A 23,968-nucleotide genomic window follows, 5' to 3' on the forward strand; every position below is an offset into this window, starting at 1 on the left:
ATTGCCTTTGCTATAGCAGTTGATATCACTTTCCCACTCTACGATACAGGCGATTAAAAGCCTGCTTAGATGTCAGAATTTATAAAATGGGAATTTAATCTGAACTTTATACCTGATTTTGACCACTTCCAGGTTTAGCATGCCATAATAACACTTAAAACAGTCGACAGTCATTTGACTAAAAACACAAGTTATTTATAAACCACTTAATATGTATTTACTTTTGTATACAGATTGTAATCCAAGAAAAACAAGATGGTAAATTAAGAGCTCAGATATCTTAGACAAGACTTGACTTCTGGGCTTCAGAAAGATGTGGAAACTTTTCCTGAAGAAACTTTGCTTTCTTGCTTGCTAAACTTCTCTTCCTTGCTTTGATGCGGGCTTGTTTCTCAGTTCTCAATCTAGGTAAATAAAAGCATAACAGCAATTTATACAAAACTATTTCCCTGTTACTCGGTACTGTCAATATATGTCCAAATCAGTCACTTAAAGGCCTCAATCATGCCCATCTCTGTATTAGGTGTGTAATGTATATTATTTAAACTTGAATAATCATTGTAAACCTACACAAGTCAAAGATAAACATGAAATCAAAGCATCTGTAACGCTACACCAATTCTCCTTCCTATTTCCTGACTGGAAAGGAAGAACAGACCTGTGAGCCTCTAACAGACTGGGCTTTCTCCTTTATTTTTAGAAATAATGTAGTTTTATTGAATACATTAGATATTTTAAAGAGATACATCCTGAGATGTTTAGGAATTCCCTAATTTCAAATAGCACTCAGTCCAACATCATTTCCCCACAACTGAGAATAAAGCCATGCTAAGAGATGACGCTTCGTGCTAGCTGGACTAGCCACTCTGGGTTTGCCTCTACCTATCAGCATCCCAGGGCATTAGGCCTTTGTGCCTCAGCTAAATTATGTTGACTTCTAAGGTCACTTTCGAATTATCAAAATTGCAAATGATAAATTCATGGATGCCTAGCCTCTACTAAAATTGAAATATAACAGTACAGTTAAGAGACAGGTACTGGGACTTCCCTGGTGGCACAGTGATTAAGAATCAGCCTGCCAATGCGGGGGACACGGGTTCGAACCCTGGTCCAGGAAGATCCCACATGCCGCGGAGCAACGAAGCCCATGTGCCACAACTACTGAGCCTGTGCTCTAGAGCCCACGAGCCACAACTACTGAAGCCCCCGCACCTAGAGCCCGTGCTCCGCAACGAGAAGCCACCGCAATAGGAAGCCTGTGCACCACAACGAAGAAGAGTAGGCCCTGCTTGCTGCAACTAGAGAAAGCCCGCGCAGCAATGAAGACCCAATGCAGCCATAAATAAATAAATTTATTTATTTATTTATTTAAAAAATTAAAAAAGAATTCTATATTCAGCAAAACTCATTCCAGAGTGAAGGTGAAATAAAGGCCTTTATATTTAAAAAAAAAAAAAAGGTACTGAATAACTACAATATGCCAGTGCTATGGGGGAGGTCACAGAAATTTGAGACAAGGGTTATATTTGGATAGAGAGAAAAATACATATACAAAATATATAAGCTACTTTATAAATTAAGTATAAAGTAAGACTAAACAAAGTTGAAATCAGATTACGCATTCTATTCATCAGTCTTCGCTCCAACTAAATTTTGGCCATTTAAAAAAATAAACCCATGTGAAAGAATAAAGTTTTGCTATTCTTAAGAATATCCAGAAGATTATGCTGCATACTCTGAAGGTAAGGCTAAAGGTAGTTTCAAAAACAATATATTTAAGGCCTGTAAAAGTGACACTGCATTCATAAATTCTCATACATTAAAGTCACATTATTTACAGCTTCACCTATTACGGTGAAGGGACAAAAGGATCAAATTGCACATTAGGTTTGGAGACAGCGAGGAGGAAAAGCCAGTGCAGTTAATTTCTTCAATTGCTTATTTCATTTCACCAAGCCCTGCAATAACATGAGCTCACATTCTATGCAGCTGAAGTATTTGGACCTTCCTTTTAACAATCCAAAAAGATTTAATCATCTACTTACACAGAACAGATTGATGAATAGAAAGACAAAACTTTTGAAAAGATATACATTAAAATGTTAACAGTAGCTATTTCTGGATGGTGAAACTACATAAGACTAATTTTTTTACCTGATTTTTCTAGTTTTTTGACAATGAACATGTATTAGTTATATAAAAGCTTAACACACGTCATCTGATGTAACGATACATTTTAGTACTAATGGTACTTGTGCTCACCTGACAAAACGTTCCACATAAGGCATTGCAAAGAATCGTTTTCTATTGTATCTTTTATTTAGGTACCAAGGTATAGGCCACTGCTTGAACTTGTGCCTGCCAAGAAAACAAAAGGTATCACTCTACAGAAAACATTTAATACATTTTCACTTTTTTACAGAGTTTTAGCCTTCTTTGAACTAAATATGTTTTCAATAAAATGAGATGTAATTGGCTTTTTAAAGATTTAAAAATTTTTATAGTTTAAATATGACACTTATGAATCCACTGCAAAATTGCAGATGTTAATATTTTGCAATGTTTGCTTCAGATCACTCTTTTAAATATATATATATATAAAAGTTTAAAGACACAGCTTAAGTTCTCTACTTTCACAATAACAATAGCTTCTAGCCATAAACTGGAGTGTATCATTACCAGATGTATTTTGTACTTTTACTACATATATATGTGTGTACTAATTTTATATATGTACACATACACATGTATACACACACATAATTTGAAACATTGATATTTACATGTATATGTTTTGTTTTTAAAATGTAAGTAAATTGCACCAACTGATATAGATATCTATTATCTATCTCAACATAACCTAAAAAAATCATAACGCTGAGTAGGAAAAAAGGAAATTGTGAATTCATACTGTAACATTTATTTGAAAATATTTCAATTAAAAAAGTAACAGGATTAATTTCAGGGCATATAACCAATCTTCTCTAAAAATCCATAATTAATCTATAATATCAGAAGCCTAAGTTCCAATCTCTTTGTAATTTTGGCATTTAGCATATAATTTGACAGGCAGTGCCACTGGAGCAATGCACCACACTGCTTTAAGCAGAATAGATAGAGGCACTGAATTCCCTCAGTTCATCAGGAATCCCCTCAGTTCGTCAGGATGATAGTCTACCACTATTTTTCAACAACCAAGGGAAAGACACATCCAAAAAGTATTCTCTGATATAACTGCCACATGATTTTTTGTCAGAAAAAAAAATTTAGATGTAATGTTTTGAAGAATCTCTGCATTTAAAAGGCTAATTTAAATATTTTAACATGCAACAGAAAATTAGGGAAAAGGCATTGGAATTATAATGTTTCATTTAATAAGCTACATTGGAAAGATGATGTAACTGCTTTTTTTTTTTTTCCTGGCCACGCAACATATGGGATCTTAGTTCCCAGACCAGGATTTGAACCGGAGCCCCCTGCATTGGAAGCGCTACATCTTAACCACTGAACCACCAGGCAAGTCCTGATATAACTGCTTTGTTCCCTACTTTGTTTAACTCCAGGAAAGTTAAAAAGCAAAAATTTTTAAACCTTAATGAGAATAGCACTCTTACGGATTCTAAAATTGACACACATTCTCTCCCGTATCCTCACCCCTTCCTAACTGGCCTCAATTGGATTAATCCCAATAAAGTTTAGTAGAAAATAAAATAGATCAAAGTTCTTAGGCAGGTGTTTTGGCAATTCCTCTCTTTTCTGTACTGGATTACACGGTTACAGACAACACAGCCACTCCCCTAAATGTGGCTCCAAGCAGCCCCATTACCGCAAACTCCATTAAAAGAATCTACCAAATGCATTAAGTGCTGTTTTGTAGTGTAATTTCAAGAGTACAGGGAAGGTCTCCAACCACCCAAAATGCCTTCCTCATCTTGCTGACTGATGACAAAAATTTTACTAAAGATGCTTCCTTTTGGTAGTTCAACCCAAATGCAAATAAACCCCTGGAAGAGAGAATATACTGGGTCTTCTCAATTACTTATACCTCAGTGTGAATGTTTACTATCACATCCTTTCCCAACGTCTGACAGGACTTTGGAACTGGACATAGGGGACAAGATGCCACAAAGGTGGAAAGATTTAATAAAAATAAACTGGTTTATTTTATTCAAAATTTGGTCTAGGGCCTATCCTAATGGCAATGGGAGCAAACTGAGACCGGTTCATGTGGCCTTATTCCTGGAGAACTTCTTTTTTAATAGTTCCAGGTTCTTAATGGGCAAAGAGGATAGGTGTGTCCTAAAATTAGCTTCATGGGATTTATAACCCTCTAAAATTACATGTGCATATGTAACTTTTTCCTGGGGGAAGGATCTATAACTTTCATCAAATTCTTAAAAGGTCATTTGATTCACATAAGATTAAGAACCACTATTATAAAGAACCTATAAATAACTGAATCATGGGAATGGGATGCCTGGCTACCAGATACAGCTACCTTCATTCATATCCTGAAGTTCAAAAGGGGTTTGGGGGCCTCTTTGCATATTACATACAGCTAATATATCTCATATTCTTAAAAGATGCTGGATGGGGAATGAGGCATGGGACTTCACTCTCATCTTAGAAGAGCCACTATGTACCAGATGATTCTTCCAAAGATATCTCTTCTCCAAGCACCAGGTCTAGCTTTTTCTTGACCAGTCTGAAGAAGTCTGAGGGCATCTTCCCTTTCCTGAACAACTTTATCTAATGCATCCATGGAATCTACTACCTGAGAAGAGAATAGAAAGATATAATTTCAACAATCACCACATGACAGAATTCCAAAGAAAGAAAACACATAATGACTATGCTACAGAAAACCTATGATGAATCTTTTTGTCAAAGAACCATTCTGTCAAATATTTCCTAAAAATCTTTCTGGCTGGGTATACATATACATAGGTGTCTGTAATATCACGTTTTGTAATTTTTTTAGTTTAGTTTCATTTAAATGAAAATCTATTCAGCTCAAATTTCCATATATTACTTTTGTTTGGAGTAGGATACACTTGCATAGATTCCTTTTGGAGACCCAATTTGACTCATCATTTTAAAACTCAATGAGCTATTAAGAAGTGATTAACAGCTGCTTTTCAAATATTAAAACCTATGTTTTGGCCTTAATTAATTAGTGTGTCCCTAACACTCAGATACAGAAATTTTGACCTACTTGGCAGCTGTTGCTATTATAGGGAATGGAATACCAACCTATCCTGATACTAATCTACAAAGATCCATCAAGACAGAAGAAGATACCATTAGAACTTCTATTTTTTATCTCTTTCTTTTAACATTTCTATTATGTTTGACATTGTACATAATAATATATTGGCTGAGCAATACATACTTATTCAAAAATAAATACTCATACATTGGGGATTGTAATGACAGGTGAGCTAAATTTTTTCATAATTCTAAATCCTGAGAGCCATTTTTAGGTAGTGATATATGTGTATTATCTTAAGCATCATAACAGATATGAAATACTGCATATACGTACTTGTTCCTTATAAGAAACCTAAAAAGGGGAGGGGTATTAGATTATAAAGATAATTCCCCAGGTAGCTGTGGAACCTAAGAGAGATGTGAAAGCCACATATTTAGATAAGCTACTTCATAACCTATATATGCAGCTCACACTCAGCACTTTTATGGCCTACTTGACTCAAAGCCACACTAAATCCTCACACTACATGAATTTCTACAAAATCCTTGAGAAATAAAAGATGGGTAAGAATGACAAATCCTATCTTGAAGACAGACAAACTTAGAAGAGTGAAGAGACTACACTGATGAGGGCCTAATACAAAGCTCTCTGACCCTTAGGAACTCAGTAAACCTGGCTGTTGACTGACTACATTAAAGAGTCTGCCCAAGGTCAGGGCTGAGGTTCCTAACTGAAATCTAATGTTAGCTCACAAAGATAGAAAATAAATGGCTACCAAGTCCACAGAGTTAACATCCAATTATTCATGTTCAAAGATAGAAAATAAATGGCTACCAAGTCCACAGAGTTAACATCCAATTATTCATGCTCATGCCAACAGATGAGAAAGAAAATCAAAAGTATCAATTAGATACACCCCATTCAAAAAAGCTAACTTCAAAGAGCTTTCTTTTCTAGTTTACAACTTTCCCAGAGCCAAAAGTGTCCTTACATAGTTCCGAAGCTTCAGCTTATATCTTAAATTGAGAATAATTCTTTTAAAACTTTTCTTGATAAATTTTCGTTAGTAGTATGTCACAAAGCACTGAGAAAACTGTATCTGAGGTTAAAAAATTATAATCACTTTCAGTTTAAAACTTTTACTATTTTAGATTCTACTAATTCAGAAAGTATAGTACATATATGATTTACTGGGCTGAAGTTCACCTCTGAAATATATTCTTTAAAGCAGGGAGAGGGGATAATCTATTATTGCAGTTTAAAAGTCTTATCAGAACAGCACCATTATAGCAAAAGCTTTTTCATCAAATAAACAATGTGCTACTTATAAACAGCCGATCCACCTAGAAGAGTCTCTAAAGCATAACTTTCCTTAAAAGAAGAGTTGCCAAATATACCTAAAAATAAAGTAACATTACTTTACAAATGTTTTGTAGCAATGAAAACATGTACCACCTAGATCTTAGTTTCTAAATATACCATTCTCCATTCAAAGGAATCAGGGTTCCTCTGTAAAACAGCTGATTCCAGGGTTGGGGCAGGAAAAGTACAAGATGAATCCAGAATATCTTGCTATTCCTCATCAAAGAATGATGAGGACATATAGGCAAGGAAAACACACTGGCCAAATCTAGAATGATGATATTAAAGGATTTTAACTCATTGAATAAAATTTGAATGCATGACTCAAGAAAGAAAAGGGAAAGGAAAGGAAGACATGGAGAAAAGGAAAAGCCCTTTCTTACAGAAGAAAGCTAACAAATAATGTAGAATGAACAATGAAATTAGAAAATCACCATTTAGCAAACATCACAGTAATAATCACTGACTGAGGCAAAAATCATCATCAATAGATGCTAAAACCAATGAGTCCAAGTTGGAGGGTTTAAAAGATATTTACATGATCTCAATGTAAAGAAAAATGTAGTTACTCTACAGTGGAGAAACCTGACACCAGGCTAACCAAATTACTAATGCTAACAAGTTCAGTAACAGAACAAATCAACATTGCATGCCTCTTCATATGATGCACTGTGAAGAATACAGCATCACTTCTATGATATTACTGCCAATCATCATGATTATCATGAGAAACATCACAAACCCAAATTGGCCCATCCTCTTCAACAGTGTCAATGTCATGAAACACAAAGAAAGACTGAGTAATCAGATCAAGGAGACTCAAGAGACAACACTGAAAACACACCAGCCAGGGTTTTTTTTTTGCTATAAAAGGACATGTTGGAATAACTAATGAAATTTCAGTAAGATCTGTAGATTATAGTATTGTATCAATGTTAATTTCCTGATTTTGAAAACTGTACAGTGGTTATATAAGGAAATATCCTTGGTTTTTTTGGCAATATACACTAAAGTAGTTACGGGTAAAGGGATAGCACATATATAACTTTCAAACAGCTGAGGAAAAATGTAGTTACGTGGAGAGGAGGCAAAGACGGATAAAGCAAATGTGGTAAAATACATAGGGAATTTGGGTGAAGGATGCCTCTTTGTATTTTTCTTGTAATTTTTCTGTCAGCCTAATGTTTTATCAAAATAAAGTTTTAAAACTCCAAAATATGATTAACTCAATGTTTATAAAAGCAGAATAACCTTCTCCATAATTAGGGTAAATAATTGAGATTTTATCCCACACCTTCTTTGACTCTCTGCAGGAATATCAGGTCCTAATGGTGGTGAGCAGTGTGGGGAAAGAAACCTGAAGCAGCTGAGGTAAGGTAGCAAGACTGAAGCCATTACAAAAAGCTGGGTTCCAATCTCACTGACTACTTACTATGAAACAGAAAAAAATCAATAAAGAGCTGACCCTGAAAGCACTCTATGAAAAAAAGAAACAATCTGATAAATCTAACTAAATAAAACATAAAACCTCTACATGGAAGAAATACCTTAAACATGTACAGCCATGAAAAAAATAATGGCAGATCTTCTGCACTTACTGATACGGAAAAATCTCCAAAATACACTAGTAGGTAGAAGACGCAAGTTTCAGAAGAGTATATACTGTATAACCATATTTGTGTAAATAAAAATAATCAGGCACATGCAGAGAAAAATTCTGATGAAATTCTGATGGATGAATAGGAAACACACAGGATTGATTACCTCTAGGAATGGAAATAAAGAACCCAAGTGATTTCTTTTTAATGATGAAGAAAATCTAACCTAAATAATAGTTGACCTTTTCACAGTAATGTGAACATACTTAATATTATTGAGCTACAGCAGGGGAATCAAGATGGCAGAGTAGGGGGAAGTAGAGCTCACCTCCCCCCCAAAAAACACATCAAAAATACATCTACATGTGGAACAATTCTCACAGAAAACTAACTGGAAACTGGCAGAAGATCTCCTACACAACCAATGCTGCACGAAAGATCTCCATGTAACCAGGTAGAACAGAAAAAAAGGGGCATCAGTTGAGGACCTGTGCCCCTGGGAAGGATCTGTAAGGAACAGAAGGTTCACATGGGCAGACCCTCACTCTAAGGAGGGAGTGGATCAACCCACAATCTGGGCACCCCCATCCCAGTCCTGGGGTCCTGCACGAGGAGACAAGCCCCCTTGCCTGGTGGGAAATCCGCTGAGACAGACAGAAGAGCTAGAGAAGCCTTGACTCTACTTGGGAGGAGTGCACGCATGCTGGCTTGCTAACAATTAGGTCTGAGAGAGCCTTGCACTGACAGCTGCTGTCTTGCTGTACTTCCCAATCTGAAACGGCTAATGCCCCGACCTCGCTCACTCCACACCATAGACTGGCAGGAGATCAGGGCAAAGATTCAGTCTACTGAGGCAGAGACAGACCAGGGTGCCTGGGATGTGATCTGGGCAGAGCCACAGAGACTATTATCAGTGCACACATGGGAGCAGTGTCTAGTCAGGCAGACAGTCAGAGGGCTCATTGGGCACTGGCCACAAGAATGCAAAGCAGCTAAGCACTGAATCTCAGGCAGACAGGCCCAGGGCAAGAGTACCCAGATAGGCCAGGCTTGGTGTCCCAGAGAGAGCACCCTGGTTCTGCCCTCTCTGTGCAGCTGAGCACTAGATCTGGGGAAGACAGGTCCTGGAGAAGTCTGTCACAGAGGCAGCCCAGATCTCAGGCTGTAGCACAGCCACCTCAATTCCTGCAGACACAATGCCCCAACCTCCACCCTACTCCACGCCACAGCCTTGCACTAGATCTGGAACAAACACAACACAGAAAGTGATAGGACCCTGGGATGCTTCCAAACAGAACCACACAGGTGGTGCACAGGTTTGCTGTGACCACAGGAGCCTCACTTGCTTCAGCAATCACCTCCTTTGGGCCAGGGCAACAGAGACTAATTGAACCTGACCCTCAGGCTTCTACTCCAACAACTGGGGAGCAGACCCCACCCCTGACTGGGCAGTGACAGCTACAGAGCCAAGAGGAAGCCCTGCCTCACATCCAGCCCAGACTCTAGACACCAGTCACAGCCCCTATCAAGGAAATAACGATGAGTACTCTTAAGAAGGACATGACTGGCATCCAAAACCAGCCCTCACACCAAAAATACTGGACACAGTCTACACAGGGACAATCCCACATAAAAACATCCCTTTAAGACCACAATAGATAACTGTTTTTCCTAAATTCAGAGACAGAGAAAGTTCAGTAAACCGAAAAAACAGAAGAACTGCTCCTAATTTAAAAAAACAAGAGAAATCCTCTGAAAGAACAAGTAATAAAATAGACCTCACCAGTCTACAGACCCTGAGTTCAAAATGGAAACAGTAAAAGCAGGGACTTCCCTGGTGGTGCAGTGGTTAAGAATCCACCTGCCAATGCAGGGGACACGGGTTCAATCCCCGGTCTGGGAAGATCCCACATGCCGTGGAGCAACTAAGCCCGTTGCTCACACACAACTTGTGCTCACCCACAACTCCTGAGCCTGCGCTCTAGAGCCCATGAGCCACAACTACTGAGCTCATGTGCCACAACTAATGAAGTCTGCACACCTACAGCCCATGCTCCACAAGAGAAGCCACTGTAATGAGAAGCCCATGGACTGTGATGAAGAGTAGCCCCTGCTCGCCCCAACTAGAGAAAGCCCATGAGCAGCAACAAAGACCCAACACAGCCAAAAATAAATAAATAAACACATAATTTTAAATAAATAAATAAATAAAAGCAGATAAAAATAATAAAAATAAAGATCACTATAACAAGGAACCAGAAGCTTTATAAAGATGAACCAATCAAAATTAGACAATTCAATTGCCAGTATGAAAACCAATCTAGAAGCAATGAATAGCACACTAAATGACACAGAAGGACAAATAAGTACTCTGGAAGACAGAATAATGGAAACTACCCAATCAAAATAGCAGACAGAAAGACAAATGAAAAAAATGAAAGCACCACAACAAAGAGTAGCCCCCACTCACTGCAACTAGAGAAAGCCCTCATGCAGCAACAAAGATCCAGTACAGCCAAAAATATTTTTTTAATTAAAAAATAAATAAATAAAAATAAATTTTAAAAAATGAAAGCAACAGATGAGATTTATGGGATACTATAAAGCACTCCAGCCTACACATAATAGGGATTCCAAAAGGAGAAGAGAGAGAGAGAGAGAGAGAGAGAGAGAAGGGGATCAAAAATGTATTTGAAGAAATTATGGCTGAAAACTTCCCAAACCCAAAGAAGGAAACAGATATCAAGGTACAGGAAGCATAGGGGGTCCCAAACAAGAGGAACCCAAACAGACTCACACCAAGACATATCATAATTAAAACAGCAAAAGGTAAAGATAAAGAGAAGATTCTAAAGGCAGCAAGAGAAAAACAAAAAGTCAGTTACAAGGGAACTCCCATAAAGCCAGAAGGGAGTAGCACAATATACTCAAGCCCTGAAAGGGGAAAATCCTGCAACCTAGGATACTCTACCCTGCAAGATTATCATTTAGAATAGAAAGAGAGAGAATATCTCAGACAAGCAAAAATTAAAAGAATTCAGCAATACTAAACTTACCCTAAAAGAAATATTGAAGGGTCTTCTCTAAATAGAAAAGAAGAAAGACTCTATAGGAAAGGGAAAATCACAGTAGGAGAGGCAAATATATAAAAGGACTGAAAATCATTTAAATAAGCCAGTACATAGATTAAAAAACAAAGAAATTTTGTAAAAGCAATGATAACTACAATTAACAGCAAAAGGATAAGCATGAAGATGTAAAACAGGACACCAAAATCACAACATGTTGGGGAGGGAAGAATAAAAATGTAGATCTTTTAGAATGTGTTTGAACTTGTATGATTATCAGATTAAAGCAACTAGATATAGTTATGGGTCAACATACCATACTTATGATATGGCAACCACATATCAAAAACCTACAATAGATTCACAAAAACAAAAAGAAAGGAACTCAAGGGAATTCCCTGGTGGTCCAGTGGTTAGGACTCTGTGCTTTCACTGCCAAGCGCACAGGTTCAATCCTTGGCTGGGGAGCTAAGAATCCTGCAAGCCATGCAGCATGGCAAACAAAAAAAAGGAACTCAAGCATACTACAAAAGAAAATAATCAAGCCACAAAAGGAAAAACAAAAAGAAGAAATTAACAAAGAAAAACTATAAAATAACCCCTGGAAAACAAAGATTAAAATGGAAAAAAGTACATACTAATAAATAATTACTTTAAATGTCAATGGACTAAATGCTCCAATCAAAAGACACAGATTGGCAGACTGGATTAAAAAACCAAGAACCTACAATATGCTGCCTGAGAGACTCACTTCACGGTGAAAGACATAGTCTGAAAATGAGGGGATCAAAAAAGATATTTCATGCAAATGGAAATGACAAGAAAGTGGGGTAGCAATACTCCTATCAGACAAAATAGACTTTAAAACAAAGGCCATAAAGAAAGACAAAGGACACTATATAATGATAAAAGGATCAATACAGAAGAGGATATTACACTCGTCAACATATATGCACCCAATATAGGAGCACCTAAATATATAAAATGAATACTAACAGATGTAAAGGGAGAAACGGACAATAATACAATAATTGCAGGAGACTTTAACACCCCACTGACATCAATGGACAGATCATCCAGATAGAAAATCAATAAGGTAACAGAGGTCCTAAATGACACAACAGACTAGTTGGACTTAATTGACATATGGGACACTACATTAAAAAAAAACAGAATACACATGCATTCAAGCATGCATGGAACATTCTCTAGGATAGACCACATACTAGGTCACAAAACAAGCCTCAACAAATTTAAGCAGATAGAAATTATCTCAAGCATCTTTTCTGACCATAATGGTATAAAACTAGAAATGCACCACAGTGAGAAAAATGGGAAAAGAACAAACACATGGAAACTAAAGAACATGCTACAAAAAAACCAATGGGTCAATAATGAAATCAAAGAAGGAATCAGAAAATACCTCAAGACAAAAGACAATAACCACCACTGGGATGCCACAAAAGCAGTTCTAAGAGGGAAGTTCATAGCAATACAGGCCTTCCTCCTGAAACAAGAAAAATCTCAAATAAACAACCTAAACTACCACCTAAAAGAATTAGAAAAAGAAGAACAAACAAAACCTAAAGTCTTCAGAAGGAAGGAAATAATAAAGATCAGAGAGGAAATAAAATAGAGATTAAGAAAAAACAATAGAAAAGATCAGTAAAACTAAGAGCTGGTTTTTTGAAAACATAAACAAAATTAACAAACCTTTAGCCAAGCTTACCCAGAAAAAAGGACCCAAATAAACAAAATAAGAAATGAAAGAGGAGAAATAACAACCAATATCACAGAAATACAAAAAATCATAAGAGAATACTATGAATAGTTGTATGTCAACAAATTGAAAAACCTAGAAGAAATGGACATGTTTCTAGAAACATACAGCCTACCAAAAGTGAGTTAAGAAGAAACAGATTATTTGAACAGATCATCACTAGAAGTGAAATAGAATATGTAATTTAAAAACTCCCTGCAAACAAGAGTCCAGGACCGACTGCTTCACTGGGGAATTCTATCAAACATACAAAGAACTTATACATTTATACCAAACCTTCTCAAACTATTCCAAAAGACTGAAGAGGTGGGAACACTCCCAAAGATATTCTATGAAGCCACCAGTAGCCTGATTGATACCAACACCAAAGACACTACAAAAAAAAAGAAAATTACAGGTCAACACCTTTGATAAATATAGACACAAAAAATTTCAATAAAATATCAGCAAACTAAATCCGGTAATACTTAAAAAGGATCATACACCATGATCACGTTGGATTCACTCCAGGGTCACAAGGATGGTTCAACATAGGCAAATCAATCAATGTGATACACCACATTAACAAAAGGAAAGACAAAAAGCACATGAGCAAGCATCTCAATAGATGCACAAAAAGCATTTGACAAAATGCAACATCCATTCATGTTAAAAGCTCTCACCAAAGTGGGTAGAGAGGGAACATATCTCAACATAATAAAAGCCCTTTATGACAAACCTACAGCCAACATAATACTAAAAGGTGAAAAGCTGAAAGCCTTCCTGCTAAATTCAGGAATAAAGATGCCCACTCTCACCACTTCTTTTCAATGTAGTACGTAGTATTGGATGTCCCAGCCTCAGCAATCAGAAAAGAAAAAGAAGTAAAAGGTATCCAAATTGGAAGGGAAGAAGTAACACTGTCACTATTTGCATATGACATGATACTCTATATAGAGAACTCTGAAGTCTCCACACAAGAATAAATGAATTCAGCAAGGTAACAGGATATAAAATTAATATACAGAAATCTGTTGCATTTTTTTACACTAACAATGAAATACCACAAAGAGAAAGTTAAAAAAAATTTTTTTAATTGTGTCAAAAAAAACAAAGCTTAGGAATAAACTTAACCAAGGTGAAAGACCTATACACTGAAAACTATAAAACACTGATAAAGGAAACTGAAGAGGATTCAAAGAAATGAAAAGATACCTTATGCCCTTGGATTGGAAGACATAATACTGTTAAAATAGCCATACTACCCAAAGCAATCTACAGATTTAACGCAACCCCTATCAAAATACTCATGATACTTTTCACAGAACTAGAACAAATAATCTTAAAATTTATATGGAACCACAAAAGACCCAGAATTACCAAAGCAATCCTGAGAAAAAGGAACAAAGCTGAAGGTACAACCCTTTCAAACTTCAGAACTATACTACAAAACTACAGTAATCCAAACACAGTGGCGTTGGCACAAAAACGGACATATAAATCAATGGAACAGAATAGAGTGTCCAAAAATAAACCCATGCACCTACAGTCAATTAATCTACGACTTCAGACTATACTACAAAACTACAGTTATCAAAACACTATGGTACTGGCACAAAAAGAGACAGATCCATGGAAGAGAACAGAGAGCCCAGAAATAAACCCACACACCTATGGTCAATTAATCTTAGATGAAGGAGGCAAGACTATACAATGGAGAAAAGAATCTCTTCAGCAAATGGTGTTGGGAAAGCTGGACAGCCACATGTAAATCAATAAATTAGAACACTCCCTTACGCCATATGAAAAAATAAACTCAAAATGGTTTAAAGGCCTAAATATAAGACATGATACCATAAAACTCCTAGAAGAGAACATAGGCAAAATGTTCTTAGACATAAATCATAGCAATATTTTCTTAGATCAGTCTCCCAAAGCAAAGGAAATAAAAACAAAAATAAACAAATGGGACATAATCAAAATGTAAACGCTTTTGCACAGCAAAGGAAACCATCAACAAAATGAAAAGACAACATATAGAACAGGAGAAAATATTTGTAAATGATGCGACTGACAAGAGGTTAATATCCAAAATACACAAACAGCTCATACAACTCAATATTGAAAAAACAAACAACCTAATCAAAAAATGGGCAGAAGACCTAAATAGACATTTCCCCAAAGACATACAGATGGCCAACAGCCACACAAAAAGATGCTCAACATCGTTAATTATTGAAGAAATGCATATCAAAACCAAATGAGATACCACCTCACACCGGTCAGAATGGCTATCATCAAAATGTCTACAAATAATAAATACTGGAGAAGGTGTGAAGAAAAGGGAACCCTTCTGCACTTTTGGTGGGAATGTAAATTGGTGCAGCCACTACAGAAAATTTTCCTTTAAAAACTAAAAATAGCGCTACCATATGATCCAGCAATCCCACTCCTTGGTATACTTCTGGAAAAAAGAAAAACTCGAATTTGGAAAGATACATGCACCCCAGTGTTCACAGCAGCACTATTTACAACAGCCGAGACATGGAAACAACTTAAGTGCCCATGAACAGACAAGTGGCTTAGGAAGATGTGACGTATATATACAAATACATATATATACACACACACATGTATATACATACATACATACACACACACACACAAGCACAATGGAATATTACTCAGACACAATAAAGAATGAAATACTACCATTTGCAGCAACATGGATGAACCTAGAGAATATTATACTTAGTGAAGTCAGACAGAGAAAGATCAATATCATGATATCGTTTATATGCTGAATCTAAAAAAAAAGATACAAATGAATCTATATACAAAACAGAAACAGACTCACAGACATAGAAAAAAAAACGTATGGTTACCAAAGAGAAGAGGGAGTGGGGGAAGGATAAATTAGGAATATGGAATTAACAGATAGAAACTACTATACATAAAATAGATAAGCAACAAGGATTTACTGCACAGCACAGGGAATTATGTTCAATATCTTGTAGTAACCCATATTGGAAAACAATCTGGAAAAAAATACATATATATAAAACTAAATCACTATGCTGTACACCTGAAACTAACACAATTTTATAAATTAACTATGCTTTAATTAAAAAACTGTACACTTAAAAATGGTTAAGATGATAAGTTTTGTTATGGGTTTTTTACATCAATTTTAAAAAAAAGCATTAAACAAATCTGACCTAGTTGGTGCAGAAGTAGCTAAACCAGAACTAGAAATGTAAAATAGTGCAGGTACTTTAGAAAACGGTTGGGCTGTTTCCTAAAATTTCAAACACAGATTTAGCAAACAACACAGCAGTTTTACTCCTAGGTATCTACCCAAGATAAATAAAAACATATGTCCACGCATATGCTGGGGGCTGTAGGTAGGAATGGGAGTGACAGCAGATGGGCATGAGATTTCTTTTTGGGGTGATGGAAATGTTCTAAATTAGACAGTAGTGATAGTTGCATAACTCTGTAAATTTCCTAAAAATCAAGCAGAAATAGAAAGAAAGAAATCTACTTGCCAAGAATTATAGGAACCATACACTCACGCCTTTTAGCTTTTATCCCACACTCAGCAGTCTCCAGCCTCCCACAAATCTCACCTTTTCTAACCGCTCCGGACTTGGCATTGGCAATCTCTGCCGCTTAGCCTCCTGTTCTAGAGTTAGAAGCATGTTTCTTTCTTTCAGGAGAACATACCTATATCAAAAAACAGAGCTTGTAATGCTATTCTGTGCTTATATTAATAAAATTGTGATTTTTTTGACATCAAAATTAATGATCTGTACTCAAAAGTCCTTTAGAATAATCCTTTATATAGAGCTATATCTATTCTTACTCATTTGTTCAATAAATTTTCCACGTGCCACATACTGCATTAAGTGCCAGAAGAGTTACAAAAAAGCATAAAACGTAGTCCCTACATTCCAAGTGGAGAGAGAAGATGGAAGATAAATAACACTTACTCAGTTCCTGTTATACACCAGGCAATGTGCTAAATAAGTACATTATATACATTTATTTCACTGAATTCTCACAACAATTCTGAAGTTGGAACTATCTACACATTCTAAATGAAGAAACTAAAGCTGAGACAAGTAAGGTTTGGGAGGCACATGGCTAATTCAAAATTCAAATCCTGAACTCCCTGGGTGGAAAACCCATTCTATTTTTAGCCCACTATGCTCCCTCCACAACTGAAATGTGGTGTGGTATACTCAGTGGTATAGACACCAACTACCAGGAGAATTAAGTGGGAGAGATGAGACATTCCTTCTGGCTAAGATGATCAACGAAAGCTTCATAGAGATGGGATATGTTAGGCTGGAAAGGAAACCAAAGCAAACACAATCAAATCACTGAAATCAAAACACTGAGGTGGTAAAGCTCAAGTGTGAGTGACTTTTGTGAATAAATAAGTTTGATTGAGAATCAGAGCTGGAAGAAAGGAAAGGAAATAAATGTGGAGGGCAAAGAAAATGAAACAAAGGAATTGGGGTACTTTTTGGTATGGAAGAAGACAATTTGGGGGGAAGGAATGGCAGAAGATAAATTACTTGGCTTTAGCCAGGATGAATATTAAAACTGCCTTAACTATCCCTTTATGAATAACCAACAGTAAACGTGCTTTAAAACAACGTATTTTTTTTTTTTTTTTTTTTTTTTTTTTTTTTTTTTTGCTGTACGCGGGCCTCTCACTGCTGTGGCCTCTCCCGTTGCGGAGCACAGGCTCCGGACACACAGGCCCCGCGGCCATGGCTCGCGGGCCCAGCCGCTCCGCGGCACGTGGGATCCTCCGGGATCGGGGCACGAACCCGCGTCCCCTGCATCGGCAGGCGGACTCCCAACCACTGCGCCACCAGGGAGGCCCTAAAACAACGTATTTTTTACCACGAATCTGTGCTGTTTTAAACATAACACTTCTGACACCAAATGAGGGGTTCTTCTGACAGTAACACGTTGTCTTTTCCAACTCCCTCACACTAACCACCTGAATTCCACAGATTCCACAGATTTAAGTGTTCAGTCCCACAAGAAAGACTGCCCCACACTTCAGATGCCAACAGCAATTTCCAGGCCTCCCACATACCTGACTGACCAGCTACAAACTGGGGGTTCCAACAACCCTGTCCATGGGTTTGATAATTTGATAGAATAGCTCACAGAATTCAGGAAAGCACTTTACTCTCTTACTGGTTTATTATAAAGGATACAACTCAGAAACAGCCAGATGGAAGAGATGCACAGGACAAGATATGGGGAAGGGGTGCAAAGTTTCCATGCCTTCTCAAGGCACACCACCCTCCCAGAACTTCCATGTACTTACCAACTTGGAAGCTCTCCAAACCTAGTTGTTTAGGGATTATTATGGAGGTGTCATTATGCAGGCACGATTGAGTAAATCACTGGCCACTGGTAACTGAACTCGATCTCTAGTCTCTCTCCCTCCCCAAAAGTGGGGGTGGTGGTGAGGCTGAATGCTCCAACCGCTAATCACACCTTGGCCTTTCTGGCAATCAGCCTCTGTCCTGAAGCTACACAACAATACCCCCCAGCCCCCACCGCCAAGAGCTGCCTGATTAGAAGACACTCATATCACTCAGGCAATTCCAAGGGATTTAGGAGCTGTGTGTTAAGCGATCAGAGACAAAGACAAAATATATATTTCTTATTGTATCACATAAATAAGCCTGTAATATTAGTGATTTTATAAGCATTTTACAGTTCTTTAATCTGCCATGAAAAATAACCCTTTAAATCAAGGGATAAAACGTTAAATGCCTACTACAGTGCCTGGACAAATAGTAATTATGAGTAAAGGGAGCATGGTGAAAGAACAAGATGGGTAAGAAGTGGTATGCACTGCTCCATTTAGACCAGCCAACTGTCACCATGTAAAAATGCAGGTTCAATGTTGCAACATCACAGGTCTGATTATTCAAGAGGAGCCAGAAATCCTTATTTTTGTGTGAAACTTCCCAATTTTTAAAACACAGTGCAGCCCAAACAAACATATCTCTGGGCTAAATATAGTCGATTAATGTGGGGGGGTGGGGGGGTAGGGGGGTCAAAAGATACAAATTCCCAGTTATAAAAGGAAAAAGTCATGGGGATGTTATGTACAGCAATGGTGACTATAGTCAATAATAGTGTACTGCATATTTGAAAGTACCTCAAAGAATGGATCTTGAAAATTCTCATCACAAGGAAAAAAACTTTTTGTAACTATGTATGGTGACAGATATTAACTGGACTTATTGTGATCATTTTACAATATATACAAATATTGAACCATTACATTGCACATCTGAAACTAATACAATGTTATGTCAATTATACTTCATTTATATATGTATATATACAATGCAAATCTGTCTTAAATCCTCTCAATTCTTTCTAATTTATCAGGAGAATCTGCCAGAAAAACCTACCCAAATTTCCAATTAAGTGCACCCTCCAATACTCTTCCTCAAAGCAAATTAGCTAAAGCTTCCAGACCATGCAAAAGGTAATAAAAAGGAAGAAGGCCTAAATGTGACCAACTCATCCCCATTTTCTTTTATTAGTTTTTTGAAATTCTTAGTATAAAAGTGGTAGTATGACTGGTAGCAGTTACAGTAAAATTTCTAAACTCCCAACTATTTAAGAACTCTGATACATCTGTCATAATGTAATTTAACCTCTGTAGTACTTATAAAAATTTTAATGATCTTATATATCACCAACAGTACTATAAATCACTTTACTTAATTTCTTACATCAGATAAAGTTTATACCTCATTATTATACTACAACTGCTTCAAACACTTAGATGTTAATGTACTCAGTATACTTACCAAAGTTTATGTAAATCTTCATTACTTTTGTTCCTTAATTGCTGACAGGTCCATGAAGCTCCTATTAAAATGATAAATTCATAGCATGAAATAATTTTCTAGCTACATGCCCTGTGGCAAATTACTTAACCTCTCTAAACCTGTTTCCTTATCTATAAAATGTGTAATAGCTTTATTATATTATAGTACAATATATAATTAGGATTTGTGATTAAATTAGATAACACATGAAAATATTAGTAATGTGACTGGCAATAGCATTCAAAAACTGTTAGTATAGAATGTACCTTCACAGTCTAATGTCAAAATACTTAATATCATTATAAATTATCAATTATCTCTAAAAAAATGAAATGTAAAACAAACCCCAAACCTCACTTTAGTTAATTTCAACCTACTCCTCTTCTAAACCTTTTGCCAACCTTCCAAGGAACAGTTAACTCTACTACAGTTAACTCTACTATTATACTGTCCTTCTAATCTTCTCTAATAGATATTCCCAAAGGAAATCAAAAAAGGAAACACTTAAGTAATTCCCAAACTGAATAAATAGTCCCAAAATGACAAGGGGTTCAATAAAATTATTTAATATAGGTCAACCCAAGTATCTCACCAGATTTCACTTTTTCTTCCCCCCAATTCTTTGGGTCATCAAAAAATTCTTCCAGTCCTCTCCTAGACAATGTGGTATGAAGTAATCTATACTGGTGAAAAGATGTGACATTTGGTGTATGCTTAGTCAACAGACTAAGAGAAAACCTGCAACTGAACATATATAAACAGGTGATTCAAGTTTCACAACATTTGGATTTTATAAGCAATAAACGGAATCATTTCCTCATCTACAGTGTCAAAAAACCAACTTGGGTTTTCTACCCAAGAAACGATAAACTCATAAAATGCTTTAGAAATTATTGTTAACATGCCATTATATATGTTGCTATCCTGCAACTTCAGAGCCAATATATTGACATAATTATATATATGTATTTTAAAGGTATTTTTAAAAATTTATTTATTTTTGATTGCATTGGGTCTTTGTTGCTGTGCACGGGCTTTCTCTAGTTGCGGTGAGCGGGGGCCACTCTTCGTTGCGGTGCACGGGCTTCCCATTGAGGTGGCCTCTCCTGTTGCAGAGCACGGGCTCCAGGTGCCCAGGCCTCAGGAGTTGTGGCTCGCGGGCTCTGGAGCGCAGGCCCAGCAGTTGTGGCACACGAACTTAGTTGCTCCACGGCATGTGGGATCTTCCCGGACCAAGGCTTGAACCCGTGTCCCCTGCCTTGGCAGGCGGATTCCCAACCACTGTGCCACCAGGGAAGCCCGACATAATTATATTTTAAGGTAACATTTTTAGGTCCTTCATATGCAGCTAGTGGGCATATAAGCAGATAAAAACATTCTGAACTTTAATTTTGCAACACATCAGAGACCCCAATGCTTCCTCCTTTAACCCAGTAATTCCACTGAATTTAGAAATTTCAAATTAAAGAAATTATCAGAGGGACTCCCCTGGTGGCACAGTGGTTAAGACTCCAAGCTCCCAATGCAGGGGGCCGGGGCCTGGGCCTGGGAACTAGATCCCACATGCATGCTGCAACTAAGAGTTCGCATGCCACAACCAAGGAGCCCACATGCTACAACTAAGGAGCCCTCGAGCCACAATTAAGGAGCCTGCCTGCCACAACTAAGACTTGATGCAACCAAATAAATAAAAAATAAATAAATTTTGTTTAAAAGACAAATTATCATAGATGGGAATTAATAAATCAAAGTGTCTATTGTGGTGATCATTTTGTAATGTATAAAAATATCGAATCACTATGTTGTACACCTGAAACTAATATAATATTGTAAGTCAATTATACTTTTAAAAAGTCTATTAAAGCATTATATATGATATCAAAAAGCTTATAATAATGTAAATGTGCAACTGGGGAATGGTTAAAAACATTATTGTGCATCTGTATGATAATCTACTATGCAGTAATCTAAAAGTCATGTTTATAAAGAATATTTAATGACCTGGGGAAATAACTTAAAATGCAATAATGAAGTGTATAACAAGTGTTGTATTCCTACCAAGAAAAATTTAACGTGAATCTAATCATGAGGAAACAATCAGACAAATCCAAATGAAGGAATATTCTAAAAAGGCTGACCTTATAAAAAATGTCAATATCATGAAAGAGAAAAAAGGAACCATTCTGGATTAAAGAAGACTAATGATACACGACAATTAACAGGATAAATGTTCATTGACTGGACTCTGAATTAAAAATTAAGAAAGAAAAAAAAAATTCCCCAGTGTGATCATTGTAGTATTGTGGTTAAGACAGTGTTCTTGTTTGTTCTTAGGAGATATATGCTGAAGTGTCATGATGTTTGCAATTCTGACATGCCTCAAATAGTTCAGAAAAATAAAGGCATGGATATAAGAAGTATAGAAAATGTGACAAAATGCTGAGGATTGGTTAACATAGGTGAAGAGTATACGGTTATTCTTTGTACTACTCTTACAACTTTCCTCTTGGCTTGAAATTTTTTAAAATAAAAAGTTGGAGAAACAAGGGTAGAACACAAAAATGCATATACGTAAATATTATCCTGATTTTATTTTAAAATTTCATGTACGTCTATATATTCAAAATTAAAAAGAATAGAAGAAAATCTGTTTATCTCTGAATGGTAAAACCATAGTTGATGTTTACTTTCTTCTTCAAAGCACTTTACTCTATTTTCCAAAGTGTCTGTAAATGAACAGATATTTATTCAACAGTAATGATAAAAATCCAAAAAATTTTTTTAAGGAAAAACGATGATGAGATGGAAGAGACGATTGATTCAAGTTTGTTACTTTTCCAGTTACAACCCCTGAACCTCTGCAAAAAAACAAAAAATCTGCTTATCTCTGAGGTTAATGTAAGTTTACTTTATCTGAGAGATGCCCAATAAATGTGCTGGATTCAAGAGCACATACATTACTTCCTTTAAAAAAAAAAAATGACAGGGCTTCCCTGGTGGCGCAGTGGTTGAGAATCTACCTGCTAATGCAGGGGACACGGGTTTGAGCTGGGAAGATCCCACATGCCGCGGAGCAACTAGGCCCGTGAGCCACAACTACTGAGCCTGCGCGTCTGGAGCCTGTGCTCAGCAACAAGAGAGGCCGCGATAGTGAGAGGCCCGCGCACCGCGATGAAGAGTGGCCCCCGCTTGCCACAACTAGAGAAAGCCCTCGCACAGAAACGAAGACCCAACACAGCCAAAAGTAAATAAATAATTTTTTTTAAAAATGACATACCCAACTACTTGTAAAATTTAACTCATTAAAAACAAACGCTAATAAAAGGGAGCAAACCGTACATCATAACGTCAAAAATGATCGATCTGTCCAGAAGATAAGCGGTCTTTCTAGAAATAATAACCAACACGTGTAGGATATTCTTTTATCACACCTGCAGGGCGGCTTTCCGTTCATTTGGCTACTTTCATTTATTCCCTCAACATTTACTGAACAATCTCTTTTTGACAGGCTCTGGGAGTACACCCTCCAACCCCTTTTTTAATCCATCCAAACCTGACACAGCCTTCAGTTCCACAGCCAAAAGCTCTTCAGTGAAGTTTTTCCCAACTCACCCAGCCGAACAGGATGCTTCCGTACCTCCAGGTTTAGTTCAACAAATACTGGTTTTCTAAAGACCCCACGAACTGCCTGGTCCACAGCAGGTGGCAACAAAATGTTTGAGGAAGATACGGAAATGTCGCAGGTGGGGGACTTCTCCAAGGTCACTCACTCCTCACGTAGGTGGGTTCGGGCCCAGCCATCCCAGGGGCCTTTCCATCCCTAAGCGTTTCTCAGCATCTCGGCAACCAAACAAGATCCAAAGTTGGAGAAGTGGACAGACCTACTCCTCACATCACTTACCTTGTGCTAGCAGGGGCCTGAGGACTTATTAACGACCTGGAAGCCTTCAGGGCCGCCGAGACTCTTCGGCAGAAAACAGCCAAACTGGCGGTAGCCATTTTTCCGCGTAAGTAAGCAAACCGCATTTCCGCCAATAATGATGTCACTTCCGGCGTCTCACGCCGACCGGATGACGAAAACAGGA

The 23,968-nt window shown here is 37.1% G+C and overlaps 1 protein-coding gene across 3 annotated transcripts; it reads right to left on the reverse strand.

Annotated features, from left to right (window-relative positions):
* Window positions 1-191: 191 nt before the first annotated feature.
* Window positions 192-23,909, reverse strand: MRPL47 (mitochondrial ribosomal protein L47). Of its 3 annotated transcripts, none has more exons than XM_060099175.1 (7): window positions 23,785-23,909; window positions 20,476-20,627; window positions 19,863-19,923; window positions 16,629-16,725; window positions 4,644-4,774; window positions 2,263-2,358; window positions 192-404 (listed from the first exon to the last, which is right to left on the reverse strand). In XM_060099175.1, the coding sequence occupies exons 1-7, from the start codon at window positions 23,907-23,909 to the stop codon at window positions 281-283; spliced, it is 786 nt and encodes a 261-aa protein (XP_059955158.1). In that variant the 3' UTR covers window positions 192-280. The 3 variants fall into 3 exon arrangements, with proteins under 3 accessions (XP_059955158.1, XP_059955159.1, XP_059955160.1); XM_060099176.1 differs by having other exon boundaries at window positions 20,476-20,561; window positions 23,785-23,904; XM_060099177.1 differs by lacking the exon at window positions 20,476-20,627 and having other exon boundaries at window positions 23,785-23,873.
* Window positions 23,910-23,968: the final 59 nt, after the last annotated feature.

Source organism: Mesoplodon densirostris, chromosome 5 (assembly GCF_025265405.1).
Source record: "Mesoplodon densirostris isolate mMesDen1 chromosome 5, mMesDen1 primary haplotype, whole genome shotgun sequence".
Lineage (NCBI taxonomy): Eukaryota > Metazoa > Chordata > Mammalia > Artiodactyla > Ziphiidae > Mesoplodon > Mesoplodon densirostris.